The 14,186-nt window shown below is 42.2% G+C and overlaps 1 protein-coding gene across 1 annotated transcript; it reads left to right on the top strand.

The window, feature by feature from the left end:
- Positions 1-184: 184 nt before the first annotated feature.
- scarf1 (scavenger receptor class F, member 1) lies at positions 185-14,055 on the top strand. The gene is made up of 11 exons (XM_067594641.1): positions 185-485; positions 843-904; positions 2,494-2,595; positions 5,173-5,713; positions 5,812-6,030; positions 7,584-7,712; positions 9,211-9,317; positions 9,475-9,586; positions 10,675-10,799; positions 11,817-11,954; positions 12,104-14,055. The coding sequence occupies exons 1-11, from the start codon at positions 385-387 to the stop codon at positions 13,222-13,224; spliced, it is 2,757 nt and encodes a 918-aa protein (XP_067450742.1). The 5' UTR covers positions 185-384; the 3' UTR covers positions 13,225-14,055.
- The last annotated feature ends 131 nt before the right edge of the window (positions 14,056-14,186 follow it).

Raw genomic sequence — 14,186 nt, 5'->3', positions numbered from 1 at the left:
GTGTGTGCGGCGAGTTTTGTGTGTTAGTGTTCGACCATCTTTAAAAAGCTCTGTGTCTGGCTGAATAGAAGGAAGTGGCTCTGACTTCCCCAGGAAATGGGAAGAGGAAACCCGGGGGCTTCGACCTCTCTGACTGCACTGGAGCCACAAGACGACTCACAGGAGAGTGAGAGAGAGAGAGAGAGAGAGAGAGAGAGAAAAGGGGAAGGAGGGAAGGGTGGAGGGTAGACAGAAAGAGAGATACTGGCTCTCATTGTGCTCCCTCTGAGTGGAAGTTAAGAGGAAAGAAAGAAGCGAGAGGAGTCAGGAACCGGTTGGACATAAACTTGATTGAATTGAAGAGCTTTGGTCCCAGGTTTTGGGTCTTTGGTCACTGGTGTGGAGATGAAGCCTCTCCTCAGAGCTCTGAGTGCTCTGCTCTGCTGCTCGCTGTCCTCCTCACACACACTGGACCCTGCTGGGAAGAACGTCTGCCAGAATCCCAGGTACACTTCAATGTTCAACCTTCACCCACACCTGTTGTCTTTTTAGTGTTTGGTCAAGTAATGAGAGCAGTTACAGAAGCTAGTGAAAGAAAAATTTTTACATCTCTGGACCCATTAAGAAAATCAGGATATAAAAACAATTCCTATGATAAAGTGTCGTGCCTTTGAGCAATGTGTTTCTCACATTATACTTCTGCATTTCATACAGAAGTATAATGTGTGCTTGACAGCTCTGTGGATGTTTAAATCTTTTCCTGGCTTATTTCTCTGGGTAGATAAAAGATGTTCAGTAAGTCCTCATTCCTCCCGATAAGTTTCAGATTTGTCAGGCTAATTTACTTTTTAATATACATCCAGGGATCCCTCCACCCTGGTCTGTTGCACTGGATGGCATCAAGAAGGAAAAGAGTGCACCATACGTGAGTTTCACTATTCAAATAAACAGCAATCTGTAGGAATTATGGTTTTACTGCCTCCATGTTTTTCCTGGTTTCTTATCCACTGGTATGCTGTGTGTGTGTGTGAATGTGTGTGTGTATGTGTGATATGACTTAAGTCACTTTCAGGGACACACACCAGACTTAAGACCAGTTGATTGGTGGTGGTTTGTGCAATTGGGGACAAAAGCCGTGTCCCCAATTGGTAAAAGCTGATTCTTGAGTCAGTGGTAAGGGTTAGCGGAAGGGTTAAGTTTAGGCAAGTAGTAGTTATGGTCAAAGGTGCCTGAGCAATGGAGTAAGTGGAGCAAATGCATCCCCATTATTCAATTAGGGGGAGCAAAGTTATGGTTTTTCTATCCCTCTTTTTGTCTTTTTAAAAATAAACTTACCATCATACAGTCTCCACAATCAGGTGATTATATTTAAGCAGCCTATGTCTATGATCATCTTTCTATTACGTTTTCAGACCACCCTTTGAGTTGGTTCAGTCCAACAAGTTGTGAGACAGGCAGACAGCGTTCCTCACAGTGCCAAAGTGTCTGAATCAACAAACAATCAAATATTCTGGAGTGGAAAGTAACTTGTTCAGACTTCTGCAAAATACTCTGCTTAAGTTGCAGTTTTCGTCAGATTTTGGACATAATTATTTTGAAATATTATGACACATCACTACATGCTCTGCGCTGTGCTTTCATCATCATGATTATTCTCTCATTTTCTCATACAAGTTTATTATAAGGGGCAGTAAGGTCTTGTCCTCAACTAAAATGGCCTTTTTAAGTCTTGAGGAGCAAAAATCACCTTCTGAGTTACGCATTAAAATAGTCCTTGATTTGAGATAATGTAGGTTGAAGTGAAGTTATGATTATTCATTCCAGTATGACATTACAACTACAACAGCTACCACTAGAACCTGTGTGAGGGATTGGCATTAGATAGTTGTAGTGAGGCCATTTCATTCATCCAAATTGTTTGTACTTTGTTGCAGTTGTTAGACTTTGAATAAGGCCTTGTGAGTTTTGAGAATAGCAACTCTCAGGTTTAACATTGTTTAACCAGGTTTAATTATACAAATCATACAGTGATGTGTTGTAAGACTATTTCATTTATATAAATTATTTGTCCTCGTTTTACCTCAAAGATGGCCAAGTAGCCTGCAACCTACTAACATTTTAGGCTACATAATGTTTTTATGAATATAATTTCAAATATGAAATAGTTCTATTTCATTCTTCTAATAATCATTTCCTGTCCTGATCCATCCAATTATATACTGTTCTTGATCCATTCCTGGTTTTCATAGCACCCTCAATCTAACTAGTCTAGACTAGTGCAGGTGGCTGTTTCTTGACTTAATCCAAGAGGTTAGGTTGTGTAGAAATGCAGGAAATGTGTTTTAAATTACAAGACCCCCCCCCCCTACCAATTATGTATCTTTCGAAGTTTGCTCCCCCGTTTTAATACATAACCAGGTGCCTATGGATATGGTTAGGGTAAGGAAATGAATGTAAGTGTATGTAAATACCCCAAAAGTGACTTTGTGTGTGTGTGTGTGTGTGTGTGTGTAGCTGTGTGTGAGGGTGAGCAGGCCTGCCAGAAGGATGAGCTCTGTGTGTATCCTGGAGTGTGTCGCTGCCCACCTGGCTACTATGGAGCTCAGTGTAAAACACGTAAGTGACAATAAACAACTTGAGCTGTTTGGTCATCTGTGGATTCATGTAACCTTTTAAAAAAAAAAAGTATTCTAGCTAGTCTGATGAACACTGCACAGGTTGTATTGTGTAAAACTGACTATACCATTGATAGTATAGTCAGTAGATTTTTGCAAAATGACACTGTAAACTTGTGTGTTTCTTACAAATGATATTTCTTATTATATATGATTTTAGACAGCTCTTGGGTCATTTTTAAAGATACTCTCCAGATATGTTTCAAGACATTGAATGCTAATATGTATCTGATGTTTTTTCCACAAAAAAAGTTCAATTATCAAGTTAAAGATACTTAAAATGACTTCTGCTGCTACTGCTCTTTCTCCCTCACTGAAAAATCCAGAATCTATGAATATGCAAATATTGTTCATTTCAAAAGTTTAACTGTTAAGTAACTTCTCAGTGTATTTGCACTGGAGGCTTCAAGTTTCCACATCACACTTGTGTAAGCAGCATATTGGCTCCAAACTAAACTTAGCACAAAAAGTAAGGAAATTTGTGTCTGGTAGATTATTTCTTTGTTGTAACAATGCTTCTTGGCAATAAATCTTATACCATTGGAAAGCCTGTTTATTTCCCTTTTAAATGGTGCCACATTTGTAAGGAACATGCATTTGTGGGATGAACAGCAGAGCTGAGTATGTGAATTGAAAAATTTGCCAAATCTTCTCTGCCAATGCCAAACAGCTTATTTTGCCATTGACTCTTGTTTTTAGCTTCTGGTACCCCCAGGTGCCAGAAGCACCCGTGAGCATGGGGCCTGCTACAGTGGTCAGTAGGTGTCTTCTCCAAGAATCGGGCCCGTGCGATAGGGCAACTTCAAGCTGGTGTTCCGCAAAACCAAGTTGCGGCATTATTTGGAGTGAGCCCTAGTACCATCTCCAAAGTGAAGGCCAAGTTCCATATAATGGGAGATGTCAGAGACAGGCCGTGAAGTGGGCGTCCCAGGAAGACGACACCCCAAGAAGACAGTTTCTCACCCTGTCAGCACTGTAGGCTGTCTTCTACAGATTTGCAGTCAAGGTTTGCAGGACGATATGGCCGATGGCTCTCTGCCCAGACAATCCAGAACAGACTGCATGCAGCCAATCTCCGGTCTCATAGGGCTGTCAGGAGGCCTGCCATGACTGCCCTTCACCAACAGGCCCGTTTGCGCTGGTGTCGGCAACACGTGCACTGGAACCTGAACATTTGGAGGAACATTATGTTCAGCGATGAGTCCAGATTCTGCCTACGGCAGTTGGATCTTAGGGTCAAAGTGTGGAGAGGACGTGGAGAACGCTATGCTGATTGCACCAATAGAGTAACATCTTTTGGTGGAGGCAGTGTGATGGTGTAGGGCGGCATCTCCCTCACTGGAAAAACAAGGTTTGTCATCATTGGAGGCAATCTCAATGCAGAGAGATATCGAGATGAGATTCTGCAACCAGTGGCAATCCCATATCTCGACAGTCTGGGACCGAACTCTATCCTCCAAAATGACAACGCTTGCCCCCACAGAGCGGCGTTTATCAGAGACTACCTCCAGAATTTGGGAGTGGAGAGGATGGAATGGCCTGCCAGCAGTCCTGACCTCAACCCCATTGAACACTTGTGGGATCAGCTTGGGCGTGCTGTTCGTGCCAGAGTGATCAACACAACCACGTTGGTTGACTTGCGACAAATGCTGGTTGAAGAATGGGATGCCATCCCACAGCAGTGTGTGACCAGGCTAGTGACCAGCATGAGGAGAAGGTGCCAGGCTGTTGTGGCTGTGTATGGTTCTTCCACACGCTACTGAGGCTCCTGTTTGTTAAATGAATAAATTGTTTAATTGCCAATATGTCTTGTTTCTTCAAACTTCAATCATCCAGTCCACCAAACACCAAACAAGAGTCAATGGCAGAATAAGCTATTTGGCATTGGCAGAGAAAATTTGGCAAATTTTTCATGGGTGCAACTCACATACTCAGCTCTGCTGTTCATCCCACAAATGCATGTTCCTTACAAATGTGGCACCATTTAAAAGGGAAATAAACAGGCTTTCCAATGGTATAAGATTTATTGCCAAGAAGCATTGTTACAACAAAGAAATAATCTACCAAACACAAAATTCCTTACTTTTTGTGCTAAGTTTAGTTGTGATGTCACAAATCTTGCTCACATGTGCAAGTCTTAAACTAAAGGTGAGCACAGAGAAACTTTCCCCCTCCAGCAGATGAATGTGAAAACAATCCCTGCACATACATCACCCTCACAGTGAAGCTCAAACATTTGTACTAACAATAACATGTAAGTAAATTAACAACAAGCAAAATACATTTTTTTAAATAGAGGGGGACTTTAAGTTACCATTCAGGTTATTCTAGTTTGCAATGTTGATTTGATCTGCATGGTTTTATAGTCAGGATAGGCAGCAAAATGTACAGAATTTGAATACTTAACCACAAAGACCTGAGTCACTAATAACAAATTGCATTAAAGGTGATTTCTTGTTTTTGTACAGTTTTATGTATTATATGTACTCCCTGTGTGTTTTTTTATTTTATTAACCAGGTTGTCCTCCTGAGTTTTGGGCATCAGACTGTCGCCAGGTGTGCCAGTGCCACCCACATGGTCGCTGTCACGCCGTCACTGGCGAGTGCACCTGCAACTCCAATCGCTGGGGTCAGCTGTGCCAAAACGCCTGCAAATGTGCCCGCCACGGTCAATGCAACCCCGTCAGCGGAGACTGCACCTGCGACAAGGGCTGGTGGACGGCAACCTGTTCCAAGCCGTGCCAGTGCGTCACCGGGGGCTCCTTGGGCTCCGACTGTGACCAGCTGACAGGCCGGTGCCAGTGCAAAAAGGGGCACTGGGCGCTGAAATGCTCCGGCACTTGCAACTGCTACATGTCGCCGTGCAACCAGCGGACTGGTGTGTGTGAGTGTGTGACAGGCTGGTGGGGGCCCAGCTGTGACCGGCGTTGTAACTGTGACCTCAAACACAGCAGCTGTGACACGGCCACTGGCCAGTGTCTGTGCCACCTGGGCTACAAAGGAGCCTTCTGCAACCAGCCCTGTGAAGCGGGGAAGTACGGCAGCGGATGTGAAATGAGGTGAGTGTCTGTGCGCAGGTGTAAACGTTGACACATCTGTTTGTAGACTCACCTGTGAGTTTCTGTCCATGATGAACTCTCTTGTCTCTTGAACCTAGTTGTGGTTACTGTAAAGACAACCAGCACTGCTCCGCTACTGATGGTGTGTGTGCTGCCTGTGAGCCCGGCTGGAACGGTACACGATGCGACCACCCGTGTCCGTCTGGTTACTTTGGTGATGGCTGCAAGGAAAGGTGTCCACGATGCAGGAACAATGAGCCCTGTGACCCAAAAACCGGGAAATGTTGGAGGTGTGATCCTGGATGGACGGGACCCAGGTGTGTCTGATGTATACATGAGCATGTTTGTTATATATAGCTGCAACGATTAGTCGATTAGTTGATCAAAAGAAAATGAATCAGAAACTATTCTGATAATTGTTTCTGTCATTTTTCAAGCAAAAATGCCAAATGTTTATAATTCCAGCTTATCAACTGTGATGATTTTCTTTGACATATATGACAATGTAAACTCAATGTCTTAGTTTTGGGATGTTAGTCTGGTGAAACAAGCAAAATTGAAAATGTCATGGCAGGCTCTGAGACAATTTTGTAGCATTCTATTGACTAAATGATTAATCGATCATGAAAATAATCATTAGTTACAGCTCTAAACTTATATTAACATAAATCACTTTTAAGTTACTTAACATCACTGTTAACCATTTTCGAAGTACACAAAAAACAGTTTCTCAACTTTTCTGTCTATTTTAATTCCAGTGAGCTATCATTTTAGTCTGAGTAAGAGTTGCTTTTAGTCTCTATTTTTGAAAAGCATGAAGGAATTTCTGAATCGAGTATTTTAAAAATAATGTTCAAATAATTACAACCTACATAATTTGTTTTATTAAAACATAGTTTTGATACTTTTATTAGCAGCCAGCTAGAAATAACAAGGACAAAAGGGAGTGGAGGAAATGAGCACATTCTTTCTATCCATATAGTTATTAAAAGACATCAAAGAAATATCACAACCCTTTATAAAACTTGAAAGTGTCTTGTGACGTGTCTGCATACCAAGTGAACCTGTAAGGGGCCCCAACCCCAAGTTTGACAACTTCTGCCATGAGATATTAGCATGCTTATATACTTCTCAATCAGCTATTGGTTTCTATTTATTTCACCATGATATGAAAATGAACTTGCAGAGACTTGAAACGTATTTCAGTGCGGACAGTCTGTGGCACTTTAACACGGTTAAGTGCATATAGCTGTTCATGGGAAGTCCCAACATCTGAGAATTAGCTGGCAAAGTCACTTTCACTGACCAGCCTTGTAGTCAAAACATCAAACCCAGAAAAGAAAGGATGATGTGGCAGAGTTTTCCTACAAGAAGCTGAGCCTGCTACCAAGGAAGAATTATCAAATCAGTAGCTGCTCACAACTGCATTGTCATGTGATGATAACATCTCCATCTCCACAAAGCTTACACTATGCTTTAGACAAAGTGGAAAACATAGTGACATGATTATGTGATTTGCAGTGAATGTGCTGGTACATGTGAAATCAATTGTACGGTCCTTGTAGCCTTTGGTGAGGGTCAGAAGTTGAAAAGGAGCATGAAAATTATCCTTGATGACGTCTTTGCTTGTCACATTCCTAAAATAGCCAGCCTCAAGAGCGAGCATGCTTATTATGGACTGTGTAAATGAGGGCGTTGAGGACCGACAATCCTTTGTTTATGCCTGCAAACAGTGTTTGGGACAATATGCACAGAATGAATAACTGATACAGATGCAATGAAGACAGATGGTTAGAAAATGAATGTAGATCAATGAGATGTCCTCATCAGTAACAAAAACACATTTGTGTTCCCGGTCATCACTTGCCAGGTGTGAGGAGGCCTGCTCTGACAGGACATACGGAGACGCCTGCCGCTTCCCGTGTGGCCCATGTTTCCATGGTGACTGTCATCATGTGACAGGAAGATGTGTCTGTCAGCCAGGCTTTCAGGGAGAGAGGTGAGCCACAAACTTAATGTTTCTCTTTGGACAGGGATATAGTTTCACTGAAAACACACACACACTCAGGCCACCTGTAGTCACATTCATCACATCATTATACACTTTGTTGAGAGAATTATTCTTTTGATAGTTACACAAGCAAGAGAAACCAAAGCAATATTGTTTTATCATGTGCTGAAAATGGCAAAAGCATGATAAATGTGTATTATGTGTATCATGATTGAAGTGAAATACTGCTTTAAAAATGTAATACACATGAATCCTAGACTGTTTACCCCCTACTGATGCATACAATATACTTTTGTTTTTAACAGTTTTGCATATTTTAACCACTATAATGGACTTTACAATACTGTTGGTCATTTACCAAAATCAGTCTTCATATAAAAACCACCTAACAGAGACTTGAATAGCTTGAAACTGGTCATTGTCACCTTTATTTATTTTTTACCGCCATATTGTTATGCAGTTGCTATTCATGATGCGTTCATGGTAGCTCTGCGCCTGAGATTTGACAGTCGACCTAAAAAAAAAAAAATCAAACCCAGTTTTTTGGTTTCTTGTTGCTCATCAGCTGACTCTTAAATAACATGCTGGAGCTTCTCTGAACTTGAATAAGAGGTTATTTCGAAACACGACAACAGCAACTCACAGTTTGCTTTTTAAAGTTGCTTGCAGCACTGTAGGGCATATGAAATTAGTATTAGTATGGTTCTTTTTTCCTATCTTTATTCAAGAGTGTAGTCTTTCAATTTGAGAGCATGATTTATTGATTTCACGTTCAGATTTTGTAATTCTTTCCCTTGAAACCCTGCCCTTGTACTTAAATAGTGCCTGCTTTGCTTAGATTCGCTCTGCTTCTGCTCAAACTCTATGCTTGCACTCAGATTTATTGTTGCTTGCACAGATTTCCTGCTCCAGCTTCAGCTTCAGCCCTTCTCCTCACACTCAGGCTGCTTCTGTGCACTCGTGAAACTTCTGCTCTCAGATTTCTGCTCTGCTCGCAGATTTTTTGTGCAACAACCCTGTCAAAAATTCCCCAACCAATAGAAGGCCAAGACGCAGGGTCAACACTACACCTGGCCTTCTATTGACTGGAGGACTCAACAATATACCTGAGTGCAAGCATACAGTTTGAGCAGAAGCAGAGCAAATCTAAGGACAATCAGGGACTATTTGATTGCGAGAGCCGGGCTTTGGGGGAAAAATCTGAACGTGAAATTGATAAATCCTGCTCTCAAAATGAAAGACCACACTCTTGAATAAAGATGGAGAAAAAAACCCATATATTAGTTGCTCTTCACTTTTAAACTGTCAAATAAAAGCAAAAATACCTGTGCAAAACCTCCAGTATGTTCCCTTTAAACTTCTCTCTGTTACTGTGTCATGATTGTATTTTCACTGAGTACTAAAATAGATCATGATTCAGCCTTCATACGCAGGCTGTTTTCTTTGCTGCAGAGATGTAATTACGTGATTCTCTGTCCTTCTCCAGTTGTAACAACAGCTGCCCTGCGCTGCAGTTCGGCCTCAACTGTTCCTCTGCCTGCGACTGTGGTGAGGGGGTCAGCTGCCAACCAGTCACTGGTGCCTGCCCTAACAGTATGTCTGACCATCCATCCAAATGCATCTCTTTATACCTGTGGTACATGCACTTGAAATGTCTGTTTTTTGATGTGCATACACAGTACATACTATATGTGTGTGTGTGTGTGTGTGTGTGTGTGTGTGTGTGTGTGTGTGTATGTGTGTGTGTCAGGTGGCCGAGGCGCTCTGCTAGCAGGTATACTGGTTCCCTTGCTCCTGCTGCTGGTAGCTGTACTCTGCTGCTGTCTGTGTTGTGGAGGACGCCCCATCGATGAGAAAGACAGGTCTGTACCTCACTTCCCTCTCTGGACATTATCTCCTCTTAGCATTGTGTATATGTCCAAACACTACTGGACTGCCTCGAACTGAACTGGATATAGTTTGGCCTTTGCTACATTACTCACTTCCATATTAAACTGTTAGTTATGTTGATAACATTTCTGCTTGAGCTCCAGAACGGAGCAAAAACTTATTGATGTAGCAAACAGAACCCAGAATCTGGAAGAATTAACTCTCTAGTTTTTGCTTGGATTACTCATCGCTATCGAAAGTACATCTTCTTTGCTTGAGTCAAATGTCATATTTTAACTAAACATGACTAAAAGCACAGACTCTTATATATCATAGGTTGTGACGTGAGGTGTGTTTGTGTTGAATGTGGGCTGATGGTCTAGAGGAGACATCACAGGACGGTCTGTAGATGAAAACATAATTCCTTCATGTTATTCCTGTGTTAAGTTAGTTTTTATGAGATTTGTCTCATTCTGGGGAGTTTCATGATGTTTGCCAAGCCAGCGAAAAACCAGGTGTGAAGAGTGAAAATACTTGCTTTAATTTGGAAGTGAATCCATTTATTTAGATGTTTCTGCACGTCGTTCACAACATTTATATAAGTGTCAAAATCCTGAACAAGCTGGGAATGTCATCACAAGCATCCTCTTTTACATATGTTTTTAAAATTACATGGGTTTTAATTTTATTTTTGGAACAAGTTAGATTAAATCAGAAAATGCCGAACCTCCACCATGCATCATGCTGTTCTGCTTATTCTGGTAGTTTGATAGTTGAACGTTTTTTCCTTTTTATACTTTTTACTTTTTATCATTTTTGCATGGCACAATAAGCTTTTCTAAATGAGAAAACAAAGCAAAACAAGGTCCCGTGAAATGTTGTTACCTTGTGTCCCTGTGTCTAATTCTTTTCTATGGCTTCATGTCAAATATCTCTAAAAAAAGCTAAATGGTGTGAATTTCAATGTATTTCAATTATTAGGACACTTCAGGTGGCAGAAATACATTCAGTTTCCTACAATATGATTTAGTGAGATTCAACTGCACACAAAATCAACCATTCTCAACCTCCTTTTTTCCAGGGCGGCTGTGGCTGATGGAGGTTGGTCTGTGCGGATGAAATATCACGTCTACAGCGTCCTGGCAAACATTGGTGCTGCCCTCCCCTGTATCTCTGATTGGTCCTCGGGCCTGCCTCGTGTGACTGGTCAGTTTGACAGCACAATAATTAACAGTGTTGTAATTTAAGGATTGTGTACAAACACCACAACTACAGACATTGTGGATATATGAATGGACAAGACTGGACAGACTTCATCATGAATTTCATGAGGTTTATTTAAACTCTTTATTCACCCAACGAAGGTGGACATAGTGCACTTAATCAGTTGTTTCTCAGTGATATTTTGCTTTTAAATCTTCATTTCTTTTACATTTCAAGTTTTTGAAAAGCCTACATGATTGATCACATAATGACTCCTTTGTTAATCCAGAAAGGTCCCTCCTCTATGCTTGGATTGGTAAAATACTGTTATTTGAAGGAGGGATATCTCCAAGACAATGAAACTAAAACTACAAACTGCTGAACTTTCTTTTCCGTTTTCAAACTTCTTCACTACATATCGGATTACATGGACTGACCTTTCAATATTTGACAACCAACTTAAAGGTGCAGTGTGAAGGATTTAGTGGCATCTAGTGGTGAGGTTGCAGATTGCAACCAACTGAATACCCCTCCCCTTACATGTGATTAGGAGAATGTATGGTGGCTGTGAAACTCGCAAAAAACACAAAAGGCTCTCTCTAGAAGAACTGTTTGGTTTGTCCATTCTGGGCTACTGTAGAAACATGGTGGTGCAACACGGCGGGCTCCGCTACCTATGTAGATAAAAAGAGCTCAGTCTAGGGTTATGAAAACACGACAATTCTTATTTTCAGGTGATTATACACTAATGAAAACATACTTATGAATATTATATTCCATTTCTGTCAAGTCAGTTCTGCTAGATGCCACTAAATCTTACACACTGCACCTTTAATTTATAATTATTCCATCAAACTGCAAAGAAATCTTTATCATGTCTAATTACAAATGAAAAGAAATGAATGAAAGGGCTCTTAGCTTCTGAGAAATGCCCCTTAAAAGCGTAAACCCTCTCTTACACAGATTTGACTGACATTTATCATTTATGTCATGTGATCTGTGTTTTCATGTCACACACAGTATCTCACCATGACCCGGAGCTGACCTTCAACCACAGCTTCATTGAGCCTCCCTCCACTGGCTGGGTGACTGAAGGGTCGTCCTTCGACACTGATGAGGAGGAGGAAGAGGCGCTCTACTGTGTCCCTCCGAGAGAAGGTAGCAACAGAGATTCATGTAACTCTACGTTGCCCTCTTTTGGTGATGAGCAGAACTGCTATGGTTCATTGCCTTTGATATTCTGTTGATTCAGTTTTGCACTTTCATCTGTGTCTTCGTATGTTTTACTTTTTCTCTCTGTTTAACAGACATCCCGGCAGTGGCGGGCGGCGAGTTCCAGGAGATGAGCTCCAAGTGTAACATGTTCCTGGACCCATCAGGCTTCAGCAGTGAGGACATAACCTCACCTTTCAACATCCCCCGCACTTCCAGCATTGCCAAATCCAAACGGCCGTCTGTCTCTTTTGCCGAGGGCACCCGCTTCAGCCCCAAGGAGAGGCGTGGCTCGACTCAGGACCCCAGCGCTCTTTCTGGACACCCTCGCAACAAATCCAAGTCTACCTGGGGGGTTTTGATGCTCTCTGCCCTCCAAAGTCAGGGAGGTGCAGCTAGACCTGGGGAGGGAGATGGGGCTGAGGGTGAGGAGAGGGAGGATGGGGTGGATGTGCAGGCGACAGACAACCAGGAATCAGGCTGTGAGGCAGGGGAACAGGAAGTAGACAGAAACTCAAACACCCCGTCCCGCTCCACCCTGCAGGTCCCTGGGGCATCAGGACGAAGACGGACTATGTCCAACACTGCTGCTCACAAAGGGAACCAGGTGTCAACATCTACCTCTGATGCAAATAAGGTCACCACAGTGTATGTGACGGTGGGTAAGGCGGGTCGGCCCGTATCGAAGGTAGAGTCGAGCTCAGAAGGCCCCGTCCAAGCCATGCTACGGCGACTTGGAAGCCTCCAGAGACAAAGGGAGCAGGATCCTGGCAGGCCCAAACCCAAGGGTGCTGAAGGGATCACCAAACCACCCAGGAGGAAGCTTGGAGCTCGGGCGAGTGTGTGGGAGCAGGAAGGGCCTTCTGGAGGAGAAGTTGGCATATGTAAACCCATCAGGAGGAAACATGCTTCTCTCAACTCCCCTGACACAGCGGGTGCTAACGGCGCTGCATCAACAGAGAGCGGCCCTCCTAAAAGGCCTTTGTCATCCATTTTGAAGAGCGTGCCAGAGGTGGCTTCAGCTGACTCGGGGTCAGAGCCGAGGACTGAGGGAGACAGAGGGCAGGGTGACGACCCCAATATAAGTGAAAGTGGTTACCTGACTGTCGGACCAGCAGGGGACGCTGTGAGTCTCACTGAAGTTATCGCCAATGAAGGCGCAGTGGTCAGTGTGAATGATGAACCCTGCTATGAAAATGTCATGATCAAAAAATAAAAAGACCTTGATGAACAAAGAAAACATCATGATCAAACACTCATAACCTCGGACAAACCACGTCATCAGCAGGTCTGATCCAAGTACACCTGTACTGTACTTTTTATTATTCTGTAGGCATCACCATAACAGCCACAAAGGGAAAAAATGTAATATACTGTAGTATATATGTATGTGACATTTATGCAGTATTTGTGATCACAAAAGTACCTTCACATTTAGCCTAAATTCTAAGGAAAGCACAAGAAACACATGGTAAATGGGGCAAAAAACTACAGAATATCAGGTGTGATATTTGGGTAATTTCCCCTTGTAGCATTCAGTGTTGGCAGCTGAACATTGAATATTTGGACAAGTAAATGAGAGTAGTTTTTATTTGCTCAGGTGTGGCGTGTTGTATTAACTGCATACAAACAAGAACAGTAAAATCAGGGCTTGGTCTTTGCACTCGGTCTACTTCCTGTGTCAGAAGAGTGCAGAGTGGTGTTTTATTCTAGGAAGAGAAGAGCAAGTGGCACAAATATCACTACAGCTATGAAGAATGATGATGAACTGTGTTCTTGATTCAAGCAAAAACAGGTCTAATTTAAGCATGAGAATAAAATTTGCTGCTGTACTGATGTTTTTATTTGTCACAGGTGAAAACACAAGTGAGAACAGATAGATTGTGAATATAAAACGAATAGTGACTAAGTCTGTGTAGAAGATCAGAGAGCAAAACAATGTGTCCTCAGCCTACTGTCAAACAAGACCTCTGCTGTGAAAGTCACATATTGCTGCTATTAGGTAAAATCCACATTACTGCAATTTAGGAAATTTATTTACTTTCCTTACTCATTTAAAAATGTGTATGACCATCTGGCAAGAAACCAATAACAACCTTGTCTTTATTTTTCTTATACACTGTACATAATGTGATGTTCATGATCAATGGTGAGAAAATAAACATTTTCTCTTCATTC

Source organism: Thunnus thynnus, chromosome 7, assembly GCF_963924715.1.
Source record: "Thunnus thynnus chromosome 7, fThuThy2.1, whole genome shotgun sequence".
NCBI classification, from domain to species: domain Eukaryota; kingdom Metazoa; phylum Chordata; class Actinopteri; order Scombriformes; family Scombridae; genus Thunnus; species Thunnus thynnus.
Note: the sequence above shows the minus strand (reverse complement) of the source record. Positions and strands in the feature narration are given on the sequence as shown.